The sequence below is a fragment of the Garra rufa genome, chromosome 10 (assembly GCF_049309525.1).
Source record: "Garra rufa chromosome 10, GarRuf1.0, whole genome shotgun sequence".
NCBI lineage: Eukaryota > Metazoa > Chordata > Actinopteri > Cypriniformes > Cyprinidae > Garra > Garra rufa.
Genome location: NC_133370.1, coordinates 1862110 through 1885481, shown reverse-complemented (window position 1 = coordinate 1885481; position 23372 = coordinate 1862110). Strand labels below are relative to the sequence as shown.

The 23372-nt window shown below is 33.7% G+C and overlaps 2 protein-coding genes across 2 annotated transcripts in view; both read right to left on the bottom strand.

Annotated features, from left to right (window-relative positions):
- Nucleotides 1-3451: 3451 nt before the first annotated feature.
- On the bottom strand, nucleotides 3452-9373 carry LOC141343740 (uncharacterized). Its single transcript, XM_073848373.1, has 5 exons — nucleotides 9087-9373; nucleotides 5958-6058; nucleotides 5801-5870; nucleotides 5642-5725; nucleotides 3452-4053 (listed from the first exon to the last, which is right to left on the bottom strand). The coding sequence occupies exons 1-5, from the start codon at nucleotides 9319-9321 to the stop codon at nucleotides 3521-3523; spliced, it is 1023 nt and encodes a 340-aa protein (XP_073704474.1). The 5' UTR covers nucleotides 9322-9373; the 3' UTR covers nucleotides 3452-3520.
- A 1916-nt stretch (nucleotides 9374-11289) lies between these two features.
- The window catches only part of LOC141343736 (uncharacterized), a 37824-nt gene continuing 25741 nt past the window's right edge, over nucleotides 11290-23372 (bottom strand). Inside the window, exons 10-13 of the mRNA XM_073848370.1 lie at nucleotides 21038-21739; nucleotides 16857-16996; nucleotides 16119-16756; nucleotides 11290-14530 (exon numbers count right to left, since the gene is read on the bottom strand). Coding sequence (XP_073704471.1) covers nucleotides 12520-14530; nucleotides 16119-16756; nucleotides 16857-16996; nucleotides 21038-21739 — 3491 coding nt within the window. The 3' untranslated portion in view covers nucleotides 11290-12519. The remainder of the gene's footprint in view (nucleotides 14531-16118; nucleotides 16757-16856; nucleotides 16997-21037; nucleotides 21740-23372) is intronic.

Here is a 23372-nt window from a genome sequence, read left to right as displayed (position 1 = left end):
ACTTGATATCTGACAGATTAAACTACATCTCTTACGAAAATTAACCACAGTTTGACTACAAATAAAAAAACATGGTTTCTATAGTAAAACCATTGTAACCACAAATTAACCATGGTTTGGCTATACTAACTACAGTTTAATAGTTTTGTAGTAAAACTGTGGTTATACAAATTGTAATCATTTTGCCATGGTTGCCAAAAAACATGGGTACTACACTTTTACTACTATAAAACCATGGTTAATTTTTGTAAGGGATTATAGTCACGTGCATATTAATATCAAGACATGAGAGCTGAACAAGTACAGTTGACGTAGCTTGATACTTTTGACAAAATTTATGAAATAATCGCATAGCTCATGTAACCGGTCCCATCTGCGTTGTGAATTTGCATGAATGAACCACTCGGACATCGGCTGGCAGTTGACTCTGGTTTACTGATGAAAACACATAAATGGAGTTTAATAACAGCATCAACTCGCCCTCTTATATTTCTCTCCCATGCTGAGCCAGGGCAGAAAAGGGAAGAGGAGGTGCAAAGACAGGAAATTAAGGCCAACACTACAGGCAGAAATTTAAAGGGGAAGATGCACATCAACGCACAAATAGACATATCAGGTATATGTATGAACTTTTTTGTGTGATTCTATACATATAAAATAAACAGTTTACATACTGGTTACACTCAGGTTGTATCGGGCAGTCAATTCTCTTTTTTATTATAAAATCTCTTGGTACTTATAGTTAACGTTACCTTTGATGATAAAATTCGTAGAGGACCGTCTCACCTTCCGACGATCTGCAGAATTTTCAGGAATTTCTCCTTTTAAGAGAAAAATTTGAAGCTGTGTATAAAACGCAAGAGAATTCATTATGATGTCGCTAAACTGTCGTAAAAAAGTTGGCGGTGACAGGAAGTGGCAGCGATTCCGCGCATGCGCAGTACAAATCGTGTAAAGGTACGGATCGAGTAGTGACAGCAAACACCTCATGCATCCATCGAATTCCTGTGAAAGAAGGTCGCATTCGAAGCAAAGTCCCTTTAACCCTTTCACTGGTGAGTTTAAAAAAATAAATGAGGAGCTCTTTTCCAAAACGCTATAATCTAGTGATGGGAAAATGAAGCTTTTCGAAGCACCGAGGCTTTCCCCTCAACTGTATCGTAAAAAGGTTTGTTACTCGAAGCTTTTCAACATGTTGCACACTAATGACATCTTGTGGACAAAGGTGGGAAAAGCTGCTTTCGCGTCCCAGATCTTAAAGCGATTTTGGACAGTTTCATTAAACACATCAATTTGTGCTATGTCAGAAAAACAGTAATTTTACTCGAATTGATCTGTAAATAAACGTTTTAATAAAATTATACAAGTATAAGCATGGTTCATGTAGGCATATATGTTCAAAGTAAATTAAGAATAATTTTGACTAATATTAGTGTTAATTAGAAGTGCTTGTGAAGCAAGGATAACTACAAAATGAATATGCACAAAACTACACATGTACATATTTATTCATATTATGATTTATTCTTAACAAAAAGTGAATGACACTTGATACTTGCACAAGGGGTTCGCGTTATTTGAATCAGAATATGAAGCAGTCACGTGGTTGTGTGCGAAAACGAAGCTTCGGACGTCACAGGTCACGTGGTTATGGACAAAACGAATCAAGCTCCGGTACAGTGCTTCACTGTGAGATGTTTCGTTTTTTTGATACAAGCTTCGAAGCTTCGGTGTCAAACGTCACATCACTACTATAATCCATTTTGATAGTTTTCATGAAAATGACTTTTTTTTTTTACCTACACCCATACATTTTCTTAATATTCAATTTATCCTGTTAAAATGGTCTGTTGGCTCAGTCTGAACATGATAAACAATGAATGTTAAATTAAACAACAATATTATCGATTATAAATTCAAAGGTTTTTTTTCTTTTTTTCAAAATGCTACAAATCCATCCTTTTTTTTTCAAAACATCGTTCGTTTATGTCTTAAAAAAAACAAAAAAAAACAAAAAAAAAAAACAAGTGAACATGCAACATACTCATACTAATATAATTAATATATAATTAATATAAATCTTTATTTTTAATATCGGTCTTTTCGTTTGTTTATCAGACGCTGCCTTTTCACTTGCGTTATGTCCAGGAGATGAAGTATGGCCCTGTCCTGGTCAACCTTGTTTGGTCTTTCATAAAACTTGTTAAAATTAATCATCAGATCGTCCGGTGACAGCTTTTAGTTGCGCGTTTTGGTTTGAAAACTCATGGCATAACAAACTCATTTTTTTTTTAAATTTGGCATTTATCGTGTTTTGGAAAAGAGCTATATATATATATATATATATACCAGTGGTTCTCAATCCTGGTCCTGGGGGACCCCTGCTCTGCACATTTTGCATGTCTCTCTTATTTAATGAATAAAATTATTAAATAAATGAAATTAATAGAGATGCTCAAACAACAGTACTATGTTCAATAAATTATCAATTCATTATTGATTTAATTAAAACAAATAAATAAAATATAGAGATGCTAAAACAACAATACTATTTTTAATAAATTATCAATTAATAATTAAAACAAAACAGTAAAAATAGACATGCTCAAACGACATTTTCAATAAATGATCAATTAATAAAATAATTAAAACAAATAAAATTAATATATTGATACTCAAACAACAGTTCAATAAATCATTAAATTAATCAATAAAATAATTAAAACAAATAAATAAAAATAACAGATGACCAAACAACAGTTCTGTTGAATAATAAAATCAAATAAAACTGATTAAAATGTAATTTAAAATAGAGATGCTCAAACAACAGTACCATTTTCAATAAATGATTAATTAATAAAATAATTAAAACAAATAAAATTAATATCGATACTCAAACAACAGTTCAATAAATCATCAAATTAATAAATAATTAAAACAAATAAATAAAAATAACAGAGATGATCAAACTGTTCTGTTGAATAAAAAAAAATCTATATAGAGATGCTCAAACAATATGTAAAAAAAAAGTAAATGTAATAAATATAAATTAAATAAAAATTAACACAGAAATTCTCAAACTAACAACAGTATTATGTCCAGTAATAAATTAAGAATCTAATAAAACGGATCATCTTATTTGCATAGTTTTGTTAATAATTATTAATTTTTTTTATTAAACGTTAAATTACAGAAAAACACCATCTGGGATTGTAAAAGACACATCATCCATCAGAGAAATTCATGGAATTTTATTATCAATTGCAAAAGGATGCTTCCATATAAATAACACACAAAAAAACAATGCAAAACATAGCACAAGTTTTACAGGTTATAAAATGAAAAATTAATTTACATAAAGGAAATGCATTTTATGTATCAGTCAAATGTTTAACAAATAGATAAAGTAACCAACTACTCAAAAACAAACCTAAAAATAAAAAGGCAGTGTATCAAATTAAAAACAATGTTATTTTCAAATGTCAATCAAAGTCATGTTGCATTTTGTAATGCATGAATGTCACCAGTACGCATACGCCTCTTCTTCGGTGTGGCTGCGCTGGTGCAGTTTGAGTGAGTTCAGGTGTGAATAGGATTTTCCGCACTCCTCACAGCTGTAGGGTTTCTCTCCGGTGTGCGAGCGCTGATGGGAGATCAGGTGGGAGTTGCAGTAGAAGCGTTTGCCACATTGTGGGCAGTTATAGGGTCTTTCTCCGGTGTGGATGCGCTGATGGATCTTCAGGTAGAAGCGTGTGGTGAAAGTCTTTCCGCATTGAGGGCAGCGTGAGCTCCTTTCTGCCGCTGCGTCTCTGTGATCCGACGCCGACGGAGCCGCGTGGTTAGCCCCGCGAACGGAGATCTCGCCCGTTCTGTACGCTTCCTCCATGTGCTGCTGTATGTTGGGATCCGGCCGTCGGTTCTCGTATCGCTCGCCTGATTCCAGAGGAGACTCGTCTAGACTCTGGGCTTCGGAGTTCAAGGGATAATCCTCAGAAATGGGGGAATTCCACAATCCGCTGGGCTTCATTTTACTTGTTAGGAAGAAATCACTGCCTGCAGATTAAAGAACATTAAGTAGCACGTAAGTCAACAATACATTGTATGGGTCAAAATTATAGATTTTTCTTTAATGCAAAAAATTATTAGTATTTTATAATCATGTTCCATGAAAACTTCCTATCGTAAATATAGTGAAACGTAATTTTTGATTAGTAATATGCATTGCAACAGTGCAAAAATGCTTTTTTACTTAGATTTGTTGTTGTTTCCAGCCAAAATATCTACAAATTCTTGCTTTGAACAATATTCAACAATATGGGTCAAAACTATCGATATTTCTTTAATGCAAAAAATCATGTTCCATGAAGATATTTTGTAAATTTCCTATCGTAAATATATAAAAAAATAATTTTTGATTCGTAATATGCATTGCAACACTGCAAAAAAAATGCTTTTCTTCCTTTTTTTGTTGTTTCCAGCCAAAATATCTACAAATTTTTGCTTGGAATAATATTCGATAATATATTGTATGGGTCAAAATTATCGATATTTCTTTAATGCAAAAAATCATTAGTATATTATAATCATGTTCCATGAAGATATTTTGTAAACTTTCTTACCGTAAATATATTAAAACGTAATTTTTGATTAGTAATATGCATTGCAACAGTGCAAAAATGCTTTTCTTACTTAAATTTGTTGTTGTTTCCAGCCAAAATATCTACAAATTCTTGCTTTGAACAATATTCAACAATATGGGTCAAAACTATCGATATTTCTTTAATGCAAAAAATCATTAGTATATTATAATCATGTTCCATGAAGATATTTTGTAAACTTTCTTACCGTAAATATATTAAAACGTAATTTTTGATTAGTAATATGCATTGCAACAGTGCAAAAATGCTTTTCTTACTTAAATTTGTTGTTGTTTCCAGCCAAAATATCTACAAATTCTTGCTTTGAACAATATTCAACAATATGGGTCAAAACTATCGATATTTCTTTAATGCAAAAAATCATTAGTATATTAAAATCATGTTCCATGAAAATAATTTCCTACTGTAAATATATCAAAACTTAATTTTTGATTAGTAATATGCATTGCTACACTGCAAAAAAAAAAAAAAAAAAAAATGCTTTTCTTATTTAGTTTTTTTTGTCATTTTCAGAAAAAATATCTAAAAATTCTTAAATCAAGAAGGATTTTGTAGGTGAGTAAAAATCAATTTTTTAGACAAAGCAAGTCAAAATTAAATGGGTTTTTCCTTGAAACAAGCTAAATAATCTGCCAATGGGGTAAGAAAAATAATTGAATCTCAAACAGAAAACAAGGTGATTGTCTCAATATTTAGATTTATTTGCACCCTCAGACTCCAGATTTTCAAATGAAATAGGCTTCACCTCAAGCTACTCCTTTTTGGATGCTTAACATTGTTGCCTCATAATCTAACAGTGTCCTAATCATGTTTTCATGTTGTCATATTTTTATTTTTAACATTTATTTTTATCACATTCTTCAGATTTTTCAAATTTGAACCATTACGACCATCAATACGTTTTTGAAACCTATTGATACCCAAAATGCCCATTCCTACATAATTCTAAACACTAGTTATTTGGACTAGTACTGATGTCTCACCCTCTCTAGCGGCTCCTGTTGTTCCTGCACTGAAACTGTCCTGGTCTTCCACTTCAGGACCCAACGGGCAAAGAGCAGGAGATACTAGAATAAAACATTCAATTGTTAATTCTTATTTTTAAAAGCAGGGTTGTTTTTAAGAATACGCATGTGCTTTACTGGGTCCGTTGTCCCACTGTCCGTCCTCCATGTGCTCCTCTTTGATTTGAATGGATTTGATTCCATCGTCCTGCGTTTGAGAATGACAAAAATATCAAGGTAGTATATAGGCCTAAACATTTGCTGAAGAAGAACGTAATAATGAAGCAATCCTTACATTTACTGCAAACGTCTGTGCTGAAGAATCATCTGTGTACGCATCGGTCTGCGTTCCTCCGTCGTGATTTTCGTTGAACTTGACAAGGTTGAGATTCACCTCTGATGAGGAAAAGAAACAGTGGAAGTTATTCCCCAAACAACATTAACTATGCATGTCTCTGTATGAGGAATAGTAACCTCTGGCATCATTTATTCACCCTCATACTTCATTTATGAATTTAGTGACTTACAATGTAGTAGCCCACAGGAGTTAGTTTTAAAAGTAAAAGTAATGCATTACAATATTGAGTTACTCCCTAAAAAAGTAGGTAATTACGTTACTTAGTTACTTTTTATGGAAAGTAATGCGTTATGCTACTTTTGCGTTACTTTTTAAATCTGGGCAGGGCTTGTTTGTTTTCACCCCCGGCTCTTAATGCATGGTTTTTTTTCCTTCTGGAGCATCAGTGAGTGTTTGAACCTTCTGTAATAGTTGCATATGAGTCTCTCAGTTGTCCTCAGTGTGAAAAGATGGATCTCAAAATCATACAGTCATTGTTGGAAAGGGTTCAAATACACAAAAATGCTGAAAAACCAAATAATCTGTGGGAGCTGAAGGATTTTTCTGAAGAACAGCACTATTTGGACTGTTTGTCCAAACAAGTATGGCCCTATGGAAGGCCGTTTCCACCAGTGAACAAAAAAATAAAATAAAAAAAAGTTATTGTGACTTGTTATTACAAGTTTATATCTTACAATTCTGACTTTGTACTTCACAATTGTGAGTTTGTATATAGCAATTCTGATAAAAAATGTCAGAATTGTGAGATATAAACTTGCAATTCTGAGAAATTAAGTCAGAACTGTGAGATATAAACACGCAATTCTGTGAACATATCAGACTTTTTTTTCTCCTCCGACAGTTCGGAGAAGAAAAAAAGTCAGAATTGCAAGTTTATATGATGCAATTCTGACTTGCTGCAACTGAGTTATATCCCACAATAATAACTTTATAACTCGCAATTTTGCATTTATATCTCACAGATCTGAGAAAACAAGTCAGAATTGCGAGTTTATATGATGCAATTCTGAGAAAAATATCAGAATTGTGAGATAAAAATTTGCAATTATTTTTTTTAATTTTTTATTTAAAAACGGAAACGGTCTTCCATAAACCAGGGACTCATGAACAACTATCACTAAACAAAAAAACTGCTGTGGATCATTCAGGTAACAAGTGTATTTAAAATGTGTAAATTCGACTATAATTGTTTTGTTAATTATACGTAAACATCTTTGATGTCAAATATCTTATTCATGTCATCATTACTAAATAAAAAATAACATGAATTTGATCCGATCCCTCTTATTTTGGTCAAATAATTGACATTTTGCATATTTTGCAATGTGTATGTAAACATTCTGACCTATTTATATATTTTATTTAAAGTCAACATGAATCTGAATTTGCAACCCATTTCATTTTAGTATTGTAACATCATAAAGCGACTGATTTTACACACTGTAAATGATGAAAAGTGGATGTTACAAACCAGATCTGAATGCAAGTTCACCATCAAGGTTCAACTCTACCTTCACGCAGTCGTTTGGACTTTGGAGTCTGAACCGAAACGCTCTTTTTCTGACCGTAAGCCGGACACTGACAGGAAACATCCCGAGTCTGTGGCTGTCAGACGGACACAAACAGACGCATGCATGGATGACCGGTCATGCACACTTACAAAAACTACCATCTCATTTTAACATAGCATGATAACTTGATATAGCCAGTGGCGGAGCCAGGATGTTTTCAGAGGGGTGTCCGAAGGGGGGCACAATAATCTTCATTATTTCAATATAAATGTGTTTGACTAAAGTGCTGGACTGTTTTAGTGACTTAAACAAAACTGAATGCAATTAATTTTCACTTAATTGTAATTGACTTTTTTTAAATTAGATCAAATAATACTGATTGAACTTGATTATTTTTGTAGGGGCTAACTATCGCGCAGTCAGTTCGGTTATGGTTCTCAAAACCTCCAAAAGAGTGTGTTCCAACATTGCATACTCATGGATGAGACATGCAAATACTGATAAGAATGTGAAAAAGGCCGGAAATCAACAGCACGTAAATGCCAGAATGTAAAATGAGTTATTTTATGCATTTAGATAGTTTCATTTTTGTTTTTGTACTTTACAAATTAATTTGAGAAAAACAAATTGGAGCATATTTTCTAATATAAATGCACTGTGCTCACATTTACTTTACAAATAACAAATAAAAACAATAGATAGTCTATCAGCTTGCGCCTTGTATTGTGATCTCGAATTGCAGAATATATTTTAGTATATGCATTTGAGAAAAGTTATTTAATGTGATGCATAAAACGTGCACGCACATATTGCAGCTTTAATCGCCTATCTGATCATTTCGTGGCTTAAATGTCAACAGAACTATGCGTTTAGTTTCTTGTGTGCTTTCTTTATGATGAAGCGGAATGCGTGGCCTCACATTCGCGTAAAGTTGAAGAGTGTGCGCAGAGAGCACAGAGAAATACGCACTTCTTTTTATGGAAGAAATCAGTCCTCGCCACTGAATATACCATAGAATTTTCAATCGCACTTTCAGATGCACTTACCTTGGCATCAGGTGACGCACCGACGGTGTAAACGGACGGAACAGCTGTGTCTGTCAAACACAGGACTTTAGCGAAACCCATCTCATGCTGCGTTAAATTCTGAAAACATTCAGGAGTGAAATGCCGCGAGCACACGCGCGAATTCTCCGTTACTCCTCCTTCTTCAAAGTGTAAAAACTCAAGCCAGCGAGCGCGTAACCAAGGTACCTTCGGGATGGGGAACAACGTCTTAAGAGGGAAACATCCGAAAACGCACCTCTTCACCATCACTGCGTTCGCAGCTAGGCTAGTTTTGTGTTCGTTAAAGAGGCGTGGTTAGAACGCAGCGCGCTTGCTATTGGTTGAAGCGCAGCGGGGCCTTACATACGTCACCGGCGAAGGGAAGTCGTTTCAGCGGAAGCGCAAGTGATTATATTAGGATTAAAAATAGAAAAGCGCAGGTTAAACAGCATCATGTTGACTTTAAATGAATAAACGAACACCTGTGTGTTGTGTTAAGTTAAGCCTACCTTTCTGTCCGCGGTTGTTGACTTGTGTTCCCACCGAGCGGAGATTCGCTTGGTTCTGTCGGGCTGACCGCAGCTCGCCCTCGGTGAACTGCAGCTTCACCAGCAGCGTCTCGACCTCCATCTGGCGGCGCGTCATCTCCTGCTCCACCGCGCGGCTCATCTCCAGAAGCGCGCATTTGGCGAAGCGCTCGAGGATCGACGCCAGCTGCGCGTGGATATCGACTGATGTAGACATTCTAGTCGCTTAACTGTCGAATAAAGTCTGTATTTCGTGATGCGAGAGTGTGTAGTCCACCCTTGGGTAAATGGTGCTCGTTTGGCGAGTCTGAATGTGGAGAAGCTCGCGTCCGATCTGGTGCTTTCCTTTGGTGAATGCCGAGCGCGCATCAATAGTGTTTACACAAATCTCACAAAACACTTGGCCATTTCCTTGTGTAGTACGTCACCGTTTGAAGGGCCAATAGATTTTGGGCTGTTTCTCCTAAAATACCGTAAATCCAAAACTACATGCGCCACAAAAAAGTTACCAAATAAGCAAATGTTCGTAAAAGGTAACCATAGCAACAGAGACAGGCGGTTGATGACAAAACTTATCATTATTTATGTTTGTTTTCAGTGTCTATATCACAAAAACGTTAAATAAGAATCATGTGGATAATCATTTTAGAAATGGTTTATGTTTGTATCCAAGAGACAGCCTGACTTTTTGTCTTTATTCATTCAGTAAATAACTTGACAGGAACAACAACAAGCATATATTTGGGATCAGTAATCATTCTAATATGCTGCTTTCCTGCATTTATTTGAATAAATGTACTGTAAAAAATGTGAAATAATTTTATCGTTTAAAATATCTATTTTCTATATGAATATCTGTTCAAATGTAATTTATTTCTATGATCAAAGCTGGATTTTCAGCATCTTTACTCCAGTCTTCAGTGTCACATGATCCTTCAGAAATCATTCTAATATACTGCTTTCCTGTATTTATTTGATACAGAAAAAGTAGTGGTATTGTGAAATATTATTGCAATTTAAAATAGTGGTTTTCTGTTTTAATATACGCGGTAGTGATGCAAAGCTGAATTATTAGCATCATTACTGCAGTCTTAAGTATCCTTTAGAAATCACTCTGATATGCTAATTTCCTGCTTTTATTTGATTAAAAATACAGTAAAAATGTGAAATATTATTATCGGTTAAATATCTATTTTCTATGTTAATATCTGTTCAAATGTAATTTATTTCTATGATGAAAGCTGAATTTCCAGCATCATTACTCCAGTCTTGGTCACATGATCCTTCATAAATCATTCTGATATGCCAATTTCCTGCATTAATTTGATTAAAAATACTATAAAAAAGTACAATATTATTTTATTTTAAAAGATCTATTTTCTATGTGAATATCAGTTAAATTGTAATTGATTTCTGTGATCAAAGCTGAATTTTCAGCATCATTACTCCAGTCTTAAGTGTCAAATGATTTATTTAAAATAGAAATCTTTTGTAACAATAAATCAATAAACAATAAATGAATAAAATAAACCCTCATGTGATCATGTGACACTGAAGACAGCAGTAATGATGCTTAAAATTCATCTTAGATCACAGAAGTAAATTGTATTTTAAAGTATATCATAATAGAAAACTTATTTTAAATTGAAATAATATTTCATAATATTTCTTTTTTTTAAATCAAATAAATGGAACTAAATAACGGAAACAAACTACAAATGGCTAGATTCTTTAAAATCCTGATCTCATGAAATATATATCTAGGAAATAAGAATCCTAATTAAGTGAAAGCATTAAAAACATACACTATATGCACAAATGCATATCTATAATGAAAATACTAATTTATTGAAATAAAATGCATAGAATATTTGAATGTTTACAAAGATTAAAATACATAAAACAGCATATACAGGTTGTCTATTTTTGTCTGAATTAAGCGGATGTGTTTGGTTTCCTATGCATTTGTTCCTGAGTTTTTATATAATGATCAAAAACATTAAACCAGTCTGAAAATGAACAACTAGTTTGATACACCGCAAAAAAATACTTTTCTTACTTAGACTTTTTAAACTCGTTTCCAGCCAAAATACCTAAAAATTCTTAAATCAAGAAGGATTTTCTAGATGAGTGAACATGATTGTCTTGTTTCTAGAAAAAAAAGGTCAAAATTAAGTGCATTTTTTCTTATCCCACTGGCAGATTATTTTGCTTGTTCGAAGCAAAAACTCACTTCATTTTGACTTGTTTTTTTCTGAAAATAAGAAAATAATTTTTACTGGTTTATAAAATCCTTCTTGATTTAAGAATGTTTAGATGTTTTGGCTGGAAACAAGACAAGCATTTTTTGCAGTGTAAACAACTATTTTGTTTTGTATGAATATTAAGATATAAATGATAAAAAATATATATATATGCAGTGCCTTGAAAAAGTATTCATACCCCTTCATTTTCATTTTTTTTAATCACATTTTGTTTTGTTGCAGCATTATGTTAAACTGCTTTAAATGAGTTTTTCCCCACATCAGTTTACACTCCATACACCATAATAATGACAAAGCAAAAACCAGATTTGCAAATTTGACAAATGCATTAAAAATCAAACACTGAAATAAGTAGATTGCATAAGTATTCATCCCCTTAACTCAGTCCATAGTTGAAGCAGCTTTACAGCCTCAAGTGTTTTTGGGTCTGATGTGAGCATCTTTGCACATCTGCATTTGGCAATTATCTGCCATTCTTTGCCTCACCTTTTCACCTCTCCATCTCTGTCAGCTTGGACATTTTCTAGAGTCCTAGTTGTTCCAATCGTCTTCCATTATGGAGAATGCTTCTGTCAACCTTCAATGCAGCAGATTTGTTTCTGAACTCTTCTCTAGATCATCGCCTTAATGCAAGTCTGTCACTGAGCTCTACAGGCAGTTATCTTGGTTTTTGCTCTGATCTGCATTTTCAGCTGTTAGACCTTTTCTGAGAGGTGTGTGTCTTTCTAAATCAGACTCATTCAAATCAATTTGCCACAGTTTAACTCCACTCCAAGTGTAGGAACATCTAGAAGCAATATGAACGCTCCTGAGATCAATTTCCAGTGTCCCAGAAAAGAGTGTGAATACTTATGCAACGGGATCTTTTCAGTTTTTCATTTCTAATAAATTTGCATAGTTGTTACAAACCTGTTTTGTGCTTTGTCATTATGGAGTATGAGATGTAGATTGATGTGGGAAAAAAAAAACTAATTTAAAGCAGTTTAACATAATGCTGCAACAAAACGTGAAAAAAATGAAGGGGTATGAATACTGATTCGTGTTGTTATCTCTCTCTCTATATTTTTTTTATCATGTGAAAATGAGTATATTCAAAAAAAATGTTTTTTTGCACATCATATTTTACAAATTCCTCTTCTTTAGTAATCACATTAGTCAGTTTTTCCATCTTTCCGGATCTCTTTGTCCCACTGTGTTCCTGACAGTCTCTCTGTGCTTTCTCTTTCTCGGCTCCTCTTCTCTGTGGCTCGAGCGACGGCTTCGTCGAAACACATGCTGATGCCACTGTTCCTCTTCGCCTCTTTCTCTGCATCTCTTATCCGATCCGTCCCGCCGCCCCAAGTCCCTCGTCTCTCTCTAGGACCCTCTGCATCAGGTTGTGTTTTACAGTTCTCTGGGCTTTCATCCACATCTCTGTGCATTGTTATAGTTTCCACTGTGTGTTCTTCATCCGTTTCTCTTTGCGCTCCTTTATCGTCGTGTTGTCTGTGCTGAAGCTGTTTTCTAAGAGTGAATGCAGTGAGTTTGGAGTTTTGAGGTTTGGGAGGAACGACAGGAACCGCTTTCGTTGGATTCGCAGGTTTGCGTGGAGAACGTTTGGGAGGCTTGTCTGAGAATTGATCTTCACTTTCATTCAAAACAGAACTTTCCTCAACAGAGCTTTCTGTTTTTACACTCACATCCTCCTCAGAGTTTCCTTCACTGCTTTCCTCTACATCTTCATGTCTTTCAGCTTCATATTTTATATGTTCCTCAACTACATTCTCAGATTCTTCATTATTTTCCTTTAAATCTTGTCTTTCAGCTTTGTTTTTGTCTTGTTCTTCTTCATTAATATGTTCCTCAACTACCTTCTCAGATTCTTCATTATTTTCCTTTAAATCTTGTCTTTCAGCTTTGTTTTTGTCTTGTTCTTCTTCTTTTGTAAGTTCCTCATCTACCTTCTCAGATTCTTCACTATTTTCCTTTAAATCTTCTTGTCTTTCAGCTTCTTGTTCTCCTTCTTTTGCATGTTCTTCATCTCCTTCTCCACTGTTTTTCTCTAAATCCTGACTTTTGACTTCTTCTTGAGATTTATCTTTCGCATTTTCCTCACAATCTCCACTATTTTCTTTGAAATGTTGTCTTCCAGCTTCAGTTTTGTCTTCTTGTCCTTCTTCAGATCCATCTTTTGCATTTTCCTCAAAATCCCCCATATTTTCCTTGAAATCGTGTCCTTCAGCTTTGTTTTTGTCTTGTTCTCTTTCTTCGAGTCCATCATTTGCATTTTCCTCACAATTACCACTATTTTCTTTAAAATGTTGTCTTCCAGCTTCATTTTTGTCTTCTTGTCCTTCTTCAGATCCAATTTTTGCATTTTCCTCACAATTTCCACTATGTTCCTTGAAATCTTGTCGTTCAGCTTCAGTTTTGTCTGGTTTGCTCTCTACAAATCCATCTTTTGTATTTTCCTCAAAATCCCCCATATTTTCCTTGAAATCGTGTCCTTCAGCTTTGTTTTTGTCTTGTTCTCTTTCTTCGAGTCCATCATTTGCATTTTCCTCACAATTACCACTATGTTCCTTGAAATCTTGTCTTTCAGCTTCTTTTCTGTCTTGTTCTCCTTTTTCAGGTCCATCATTTGCATTTTCCTCACAATCTAAACTATCTTCCTCTAAATCTTGCCTCTCAGCTTTATCTTTGACTTTTGCATTTTCCTGACTATCTTCCTCTAAATCTTCTTTTATTTCAGTCGTGTTCACTTCTTTCTGTTCTTTATTCTCATCATCTGCTTTTGCATCTTCCTCAACATCTTCACACTTTTCGGTTTTGTAGTTCTCACAGTCTTCTCCTTCATTTTCCCTGCATTTTTCCATCTCCACTATAACTTTCTCATCCTCCTCCGTTTGACTCTCTTCAGTCTTTGTTTCGTTGACAATCTGTGTTTGTGGAGGAGCCAGCGAGACACAGTCTGCATCCGTGAGCTCCTTGGTTATTGTTACCTCACTTTTACCATGGTAAATGTCAGCATCTTCATCTGGAGATTGAGCTGGGATGAGTTCAGGAAGGCTGGTGCTGTCGATCTCGGTGTTCGTTTGCTCAGGTTCCGGTGAAGGAGGAATCGAGTCCGGTCCAAAATAAGTGTCTTCCTCACTGGGTTCACTCTCTGGATCATCTTCTCCTCTGTACAAATGCAAAAGTCAAATATTTCACAAATACTACATGGTTTGTGTTGTCACAACCCAATATATATCAGTATTATATTATAAGTATAAGAGATTATTCACGGTTATGTTTTTCATAAAAAGAAATCATACAGTGACCAGGGATCAAGCTCCAAAAACAATCATAAATGCTTGATAAAAGTAGTTCTTATGAATACTGGGAAAATGTTTAGTCTGTATTTAGAAAAGAATTAATTGGTTATAATAAAAATAAATTATGAATTACCTAATATTTGCATTTGCAATTTATTTTTATGAAATTAGAGTATTAGTATTGTTGTTGTTTTTATTAGAGTAAAATTATAGTAATAATATTTATAGTAAAAATATATGTCTTTGAAACCTTATTAGTTACTATAATATTATATTTCATTTATAAATTAATTTAAATTTATATTTAAGTTTAAATATAATATAAATTTCATTTATAATTTAAATTGAATTGTTTTTATATTTTTTAATTAAATTATCAAATTAAACTACGGTGAAATGCCATACTAAATTAAACTAAATAGATAGTAAAAAGCGTTATTAAATAAGATTAAAGTGTTAATCAAAAATGTTTTTATTACTACTATTAATTTAATAAATGTTTTCATATTTTATTTACCAAATATTTGCGCTGGCAATTTATTTTTATGAATTTAATATTATATTTTATTTATAAATTAACTTAAGTCATTTAATTTAATTTTTATATATTTTAAAATTTAATTATTAAATTTAACTACATTAAAATGGCAAACTAAATTAAACTAAATATAGTAAAAAAAGTGTTATAAAATAAAAGATTAGTGTTAATCAAAGATTATTAGATGATTATATTATATTATATTATATTATATTATATTTAGATGATTAAACTATCTTTATTTATTATTACTTCTATTAATTTAATAAATATATTTACGTTTTATTTACCGAATGTTTGTGTTTGCAATTTATTTTTCTGAAAGTAATATTATATTTAATTTATAAATTAATTTGAATAATTTAATTTAATTGTTTATATATTTTTAAATTAAATTATTAAATTAAACTACATAAAAATGCCATACTAAATTAAAATACATAGATAGTAAAAAATAAAGTGTTATAAAATAAAGGATTAAAGTGTTAATCAAAAATTTTCAAATTATGAAATGATTTTTATTTTTATTATTACAATTATTAATTTAATAAATGTATTTACATTTTATTTTCCAATATTTCTGTGCTACGTACTTTTTGTGCTACATTAATTCAGTACATTTATACAAAACTAAGTAGATAATACTTGAAATAGGAAATGTCAGAAATATTTAATTTAACAATTATAATGTTTTAAGTAAAAATGTAAATACAATTTTCTGTTTCTTTCAGACACAAAGCATCATCTGAATTCAAAAAAGCAAGTTTAATACAGCTCATTAATTGCATAGATTATTTCATGCTGTTTTGTGTCATTTTTGGACCTTGACAACCTCTATAAGAGCAGTTTTACTCTCCTTTAATGTTTTTACAGAGGACATAAGTCACATGGGTTTTAAGTGTCATTTTGTACTTACATCAGTGTGTGTTTATCATTCTCCACATCCTTCGAATCTCTTTCTTCGTTCTTCTTTTCATGCACTTCTGTCTTTAATGCATCTGAACTTAGATGTTCTTCACCAAGCGGTGTCTCAAAAGCGACTTCACTATTGTCTTTCACTGCAGAAGCTGCAGAAATCATGTCTTCTGATTGATCGATGGACTGCACATCTATATTGTTCTCTGGAGGAAGTGCGTTTGATTGGTTACTAGTGTGAAGATCTACATCGTTGCTAGTAGACGATTCAGCGGTGGTTTCTGGACACACCCAGGAGAGTCCCTGAAAGTCCCGACCGGCTGGGAGACTTTGACAAAACATGTCCTCATATTCAGAACCTTTATCAGACTCATCATCGTCGTCGTCATTTGGACTGTACTCGTCATCTGAGGAGAAAGACAGTGCTGGCACGAAGGGGCGGGACTTATACGGCAGGCTGTGTGATTTTCCAGGAAGAGGCCTGTGTGTGAACGACGGACTGCTGCTTTTGGTTGCAGGCATTCGATGGTCATTAGTGCAGTTTTGTGATGGGCAGGAAATGGCCTGGTTATCCTTATTTTCATCCTCATCTTCCTCATATTCGTTCTCAAAAAAAGGCGCCTCGACTGAGAACTCAACCTGGAGAAGAGAGAAAGCAGAAAGTGTGCTTGACATAAACAAACAAAAGGCAACAGTATGAAATCTAAGATTCATCATTTACACATATGCATAAACACACCTGGTTTGCAGCACAGCTATCCATCGAATCCAGAAAGCCGAAAGCTTCCTGGAAATCCAGTGGCAGATCCGGGTCTGGAAACTCCATGTCCTCGTAGAAGTGCGGACTGGCGGGTTCCTGATGGTGGTTTCCTCTCATGTCTGTGGGAAAACCATTAACATTTGCCTTAATTTTCTACCACTTACTTTCATCAAAGACCTCATGTAATGAACAGTCAAAATTTCCTATATATTATTTTAAGATTTAAGGCAGGATGCTACAGGCAAAAACAGCTTTAATTTTATGCCATGACCAGTTTTTTTTTTTTGGCTTTTCTTAACAAGATATTTCAGACTAGTGGTAAGAAAACTTCCAGAAAATACGTTTAAGACAAGACACCCAAGGTAAATAATGTAAACAAACAAACAAACAAACAAACAAACAAACAAAAACTAATATATCTTACCATACTTCCTCAGTTGATTGATTACATAGAATTGCAAACATATATTTGAAAATTGAAAAAAATTGCATACATTTTCAGAACAGAAATCTGAACATTGGTTAAAAATTCTTGTTTGGCTTTGCTGATATATTAGAGTTAAAAGTTTTTAGAGAAGGGATTTTGGATTTCTCTTATTATCACTCCATAAATCCCAAAACACTGTCAAAAGACAGAAAAAATACATTTTCACCACGCTTTTAGGAACAAAATATTACAAATATAAATCAATGTGAATGATATAAATAAACCCCTCTAAAATTCTAAGTTTTGGTGTTTGTAAGTGCTGCTAAAGTGGAGAAACAAACTCATGGCCTTTCAATATGCATTTTTATCAAACTCAAGATCCATGTTTTCACCACGTTTACAAGAGTAAAGTGTCATATAAATCCATGTGAATGATATATGAACAAACCCTTCAGTAAAATCCTTCAGAATAAAGAAAGGAATAAAACTGTAAGTTTTGGTGTTTGTAAGTGTTGCTAAAGTGGAGAAACAAACTCACTGCCTTTAAATATATACGTTTTTATAACGTTTTTAAGAGTAAAAGGTCATATAAATCCATGTGAATTATATATGAACAAACCCCTCAGTAAAATCCTTCAGAATATAGAAAGGAATAAAACTGTAAGTTTTGGTGCTTGTAAGTGCTGCTAAAGTGGAGAAACAAACTCACTGCCTTTAAAGATATACGTTTTTATCACAGTTTTTAAGAGTAAAAGGTCATATAAATCCATGTGAATGATATATGAACAAACCCTTCAGTAAAATCCTTCAGAATATAGAAAGGAATAAGTCTGTAAGTTTTGGTGCTTGTAAGTGCTGCTAAAGTGGAGAAACAAACTCACAGCCTTTAGATATATTCGTTTTTACCACGTTTTTAAGAGTAAAAGGTCATATAAATCCATGTGAATGATATATGAACAAACCCTTCAGTAAAATCCTTCAGAATATAGAAAGGAATAAAACTGTAAGTTTTGGTGCTTGTAAGTGCTGCTAAAGTGGAGAAACAAACTCACTGCCTTTAAAGATATACGTTTTTATAACGTTTTTAAGAGTAAAAGGTCATATAAATCCATGTGAATGATATATGAACAAACCCTTCAGTAAAATCCTTCAGAATATATAAATGAATAAGTCTGTAAGTTTTGGTGCTTGTAAGTGCTGCTAAAGTGGAGAAACAAACTCACAGCCTTTAGATATATTCGTTTTTACCACGTTTTTAAGAGTAAAAGGTCATATAAATCCATGTGAATGATATATGAACAAACCCTTCAGTAAAATCCTTCAGAATATAGAAAGGAATAAGTCTGTAAGTTTTGGTGTTTGTAAGTGCTGCTAAAGTAGAGAAACAAACTCACTGCCTTTAAAGATATACATTTTTATCACGTTTTTAAGAGTAAAAGGTCATAAATCCATGTGAATGATATATGAACAAACCCTTCAGTAAAATCCTTCAGAATATAGAAAGGAATAAATCTGTAAGTTTTGGTGCTTGTAAGTGCTGCTAAAGTTGAGAAACAAACTCACTGCCTTCAAAGATATACATTTTTATCACGTTTTTAAGAGTAAAATGTCATATAAATCCATGTGAATGATATATGAACAAACCCTTCAGTAAAATCCTTCAGAATATAGAGAGAGCTAAAACTGTAAGTTTTGGTGTAAGTTCTGCTAAAGTGGGGAAACAAACTCACAGCCTTTAAATATATACGTATTTATCACGTTTTTAAGAGTAAAAGGTCATATAAATCCATGTGAATGATATATGAACAAACCCCTCAGTAAAATCCCTCAGAATATAGAGAGCTAAAACTGTAAGTTTTGGTGTATGTAAGTTCTGCTAAAGTGGAGAAACAAACTCACAGCCTTTAAATATATACGTATTTATCACGTTTTTAAGAGTAAAAGGTCATATAAATCCATGTGAATGATATATGAACAAACCCTTCAGTAAAATCCCTCAGAATATAGAGAGAGCTAAAACTGTAAGTTTTGGTGTATGTAAGTTCTGCTAAAGTGGAGAAACAAACTCACAGCCTTTAAATATTAGTGGTGGGCCGTTATCGGCGTTAACGTGCTGCGTTAACGTGAAACTCTTATCGCGCGATAAAAAAAATATCGCCGTTAATCTATTCTCAAATTTGGGTTGGGAGCTGGGTCTAAACTACGCAAGCTATGATGACTTTCACCTTGATAGTTTAACGCGGATGTATACCGAAGACTGTAGTAGAATATGGCCGCGCGTTTAAGTCTCCTCCGCCAAAACACAGACGGGATCGCGTCGTCCTCCATTCATAAAAAACGAATCTACTATAGCGCGAAATGCCACGTAAATTCGTCGTTTTTTGGATTCATAAATCAAATGTTGGTCAGTCACTTAATTCAAATCGCGATATGGACTAGTGTATGTGAAAACTGAAATGCAAAAAGACCGTTTTAATATAAATCCGGTATGTTCCGTTTGCCTAGCTGTATGTATGCATTGCGGAGACGAGCTTTTACTACACGCATACTGAAACACACGTGACGCTCCCGGTAATTTTTGGCATTTTCATCTTACATGAACAGATAAACTCAATCTCCCAAACTGCTGTGAGTGTCACTTTTACCGTTTCATTTGAGAAAACTAGCATCATATCATACTGTGTACACAGAAACTTCTCGGCAACCTGTCAAAATAAAAGTACGGTGTAACATGTAATGGGTTGGGTAGGTGTTGACGTTAAAAAAAACACAATCTAATAGGTAGAAAAAATAATTTCATTGTTAGTTAGTTAGTAAACACAAGTACATCTAATTGAACATAATTTATTTTCATCAACAAATTATCATAGAACAGCTTCATGAGCTTTATGATCCATTCAAGACTTTAAGTCATTATTTGGGTAGCACACATATTCTGAACGCCTTCAGCAGAATTCAAATTAGCCATTTTAATCTAGATTAATCTAGATTAATTCCAAAATTTAATCTAGATTAATCTAGATTAAAAAAATTAATCTATGCCCACCCCTATTAAATATATACGTATTTATCACGTTTTTAAGAGTAAAAGGTCATATAGAACACTGGTGAAATACTGACAGAAAAAGTCTCGTCCAGTCAGATTCGAGGATGCGTGCTAACTGTATGTATATATATATATATATATACACATACACACGAAGAGTTCAGATGCAAAGCCTCTAAGTGTGTCTGACATTTTTCTGTAAAATTTGCATTTCTTTCTAGCTAGGTTTCTATGTAAGTACTGTTTACTTCACTTCATGTATCAACGTGATTTGGTTTCGGATATATATATATATATATATATATATATATATATGTGTGTGTGTATATGGCGGTAATACCGCATATCGTGCTACTGAGCCACTCAAAATTACCGCAAGGGAAATTCCTTAACTGCGACAGCCCTAGTAATAATTAACTGTAAAAACGTTTTGGAAACAATGTTCAGATTTCTGTTCTGGAAATATAAATGAGTATATATTTAATTAAACAATGCTCATTTGCATACTTAAACATAGTATTTAGAAAACTTGTAATAAAAAAGTTAACTCTATTCACCTGTAGTGTGCTTTAAATTTACAATAAAAACACTGCAAAAAATATTACTAAACTAAACTGCAAATTTGTGATTATCAGACTGTTTACATTTACATGCCAATAAATAATCATCTCAATATTTCTCTCTTACCCATGTAGTCCTCCTCTGTGGTTTCCTCTTTAGTTTGTGGTTGTGTATTTTCTACATTTTCTTTTGTAGACTCTTGATTCTGGTTTAGATTTTCTTTCTCTGGTTCTTTTTCAGCATTTGATGTGTCTTCTTTTTCTGGCACGTCATTCTCCTTTTTTCTAATCTCTGCCATATCCTTCCCACAATCCACCTGACTTTCCACACAGCTATTGCTTTCTCTTTCACTCTCTTGAACATTATATTTTTTGCTCTGTGGATTCCCATCTGTGGACTCTGTCTCTGTTTCTATGCTCTTAATGTCCTCATCTTCAGCTTCGTCACCTTGCAGGGGGTCCTTCTCGTTCCAGCCACCGTGCAAGACACCCAGAGCCAGTCCAGATGTTATATGAAGCGGGACGGTCACAGAGAACGGCCCTGATATGTGTATCCCAGCACGCCGGTCAGCTTTGCTTGTCATTCCGGGTGATCTGGTCACGCCCTGCGACGCCCCCTCAGCTCCACTGGCTCCGCCCCCAGACTCCAGACGGTTGTAAGTACCTGGAGTCCCTCCACTCACCATGCTGACCTGAGCTCCGCCTGTTCGCCTGTACGTCACTGCATATCCACTGGACACACCCCCGCCGACAGAAGACACGCCCTCTGAGCTGCCCGACGCCGTGGACAGAACCAGAGGAGGAATATGAGCTGGAGGATGTTTGGAATCTTAGAGACAAAGACAATAATATTGACACATGCGATTTTGTTCATTCAAAAGTTTGGGGTTGATTTATTATTATTTGTTGAAAAATACTGTAAAAATTGTGAAATATTATTATAATTTAAAATAGCTGTTTTCTATGTGAATATCTGTTCAAATGTATCAAAAAGCTGAATTTTCAGTATTTTTACTCCAGTCTTCAGTGTCACATGATCCTTCATAAATCATTCTAATATGTTTATTTGCTGCTTAAGAAACATTTCTGATTATTATCAGTGTTAAAAACAGTTGTGCTGCCCAATATTTTTGTGGAAACTGTCATACAGTTTATTTTTCAGAATTCACAGATGAATAGAAAGTTAAAAAGGATAGCATTCTGACTTTTTTCTCAGAACTGTGAGACATAAACTCACAATTGCTTGAAATAAAGTCAGAATTGCGAGATATTCTGAATTGCGCAATTCAGACTTTTTTCCTTGCAATTGCAACTTTGTACCTCGCAATTTAGATTTTTTTCCTTGCAATTCTGACTTTTTTCCTTGCAATTGCATCTTTGTATTTCGCAATTCAGATTTTTTCTGCTTGCAATTGCAACTTTGTATCTTGCAATTCTCGCAATTCTGACTTTTTTACTCGCAATTGCAACTTTGTATCTCGCAATTCTGACTTTTTTACTCGCAATTGCAACTTTGTATCTCGCAATTCTGACTTTTTTACTCGCAATTGCAACTTTGTATCTCGCAATTCTGACTTTTGTACTCGCAATTGCAACTTTGTATCTCGCAATTCTGAATTTTTTTTACTCGCAATTGCAACTTTGTATCTCGCAATTCTGACTTTTGTACTCGCAATTGCAACTTTGTATCTCGCAATTCTGAATTTTTTTTACTCGCAATTGCAACTTTGTATCTTGTAATTCTGACTTTTTTTTACTCGCAATTGCAACTTTGTATCTCGCAATTCTGACTTTTGTACTCGCAATTGCAACTTTGTATCTCGCAATTCTGAATTTTTTTTACTCGCAATTGCAACTTTGTATCTTGTAATTCTGACTTTTTTTTACTCGCAATTGCAACTTTGTATCTCGCAATTCTGACTTTTTTTTTACTCGCAATTGCAACTTTGTATCTCGCAATTCTGACTTTTGTACTCGCAATTGCAACTTTGTATCTCGCAATTCTGAATTTTTTTTACTCGCAATTGCAACTTTGTATCTTGTAATTCTGACTTTTTTTTACTCGCAATTGCAACTTTGTATCTCGCAATTCTGACTTTTGTACTCGCAATTGCAACTTTGTATCTCGCAATTCTGAATTTTTTTTACTCGCAATTGCAACTTTGTATCTCGCAATTCTGACTTTTTTACTCGCAATTGCAACTTTGTATCTCGCAATTCTGACTTTTTTTTACTCGCAATTGCAACTTTGTATCTTGTAATTCTGACTTTTTTTTTACTCGCAATTGCAACTTTGTATCTCGCAATTCTGACTTTTGTACTCGCAATTGCAACTTTGTATCTCGCAATTCTGAATTTTTTTTACTCGCAATTGCAACTTTGTATCTTGTAATTCTGACTTTTTTTTACTCGCAATTGCAACTTTGTATCTCGCAATTCTGACTTTTGTACTCGCAATTGCA

What these genes read in the sequence shown, in the direction of transcription:
- LOC141343740 (XM_073848373.1), bottom strand. Translation starts at nt 9,321, where the DNA reads ATGTCTACATCAGTCGATATCCACGCGCAGCTGGCGTCGATCCTCGAG. An exon ending in CACAGACGTTTGCAGTAAAT is followed by an intron (nt 5,871 to 5,957) that starts GTAAGGATTGCT and finishes TCTCAAACGCAG; the next exon opens with GACGATGGAATCAAATCCAT. An exon ending in AACAGGAGCCGCTAGAGAGG is followed by an intron (nt 4,054 to 5,641) that starts GTGAGACATCAG and finishes TTTAATCTGCAG; the next exon opens with GCAGTGATTTCTTCCTAACA.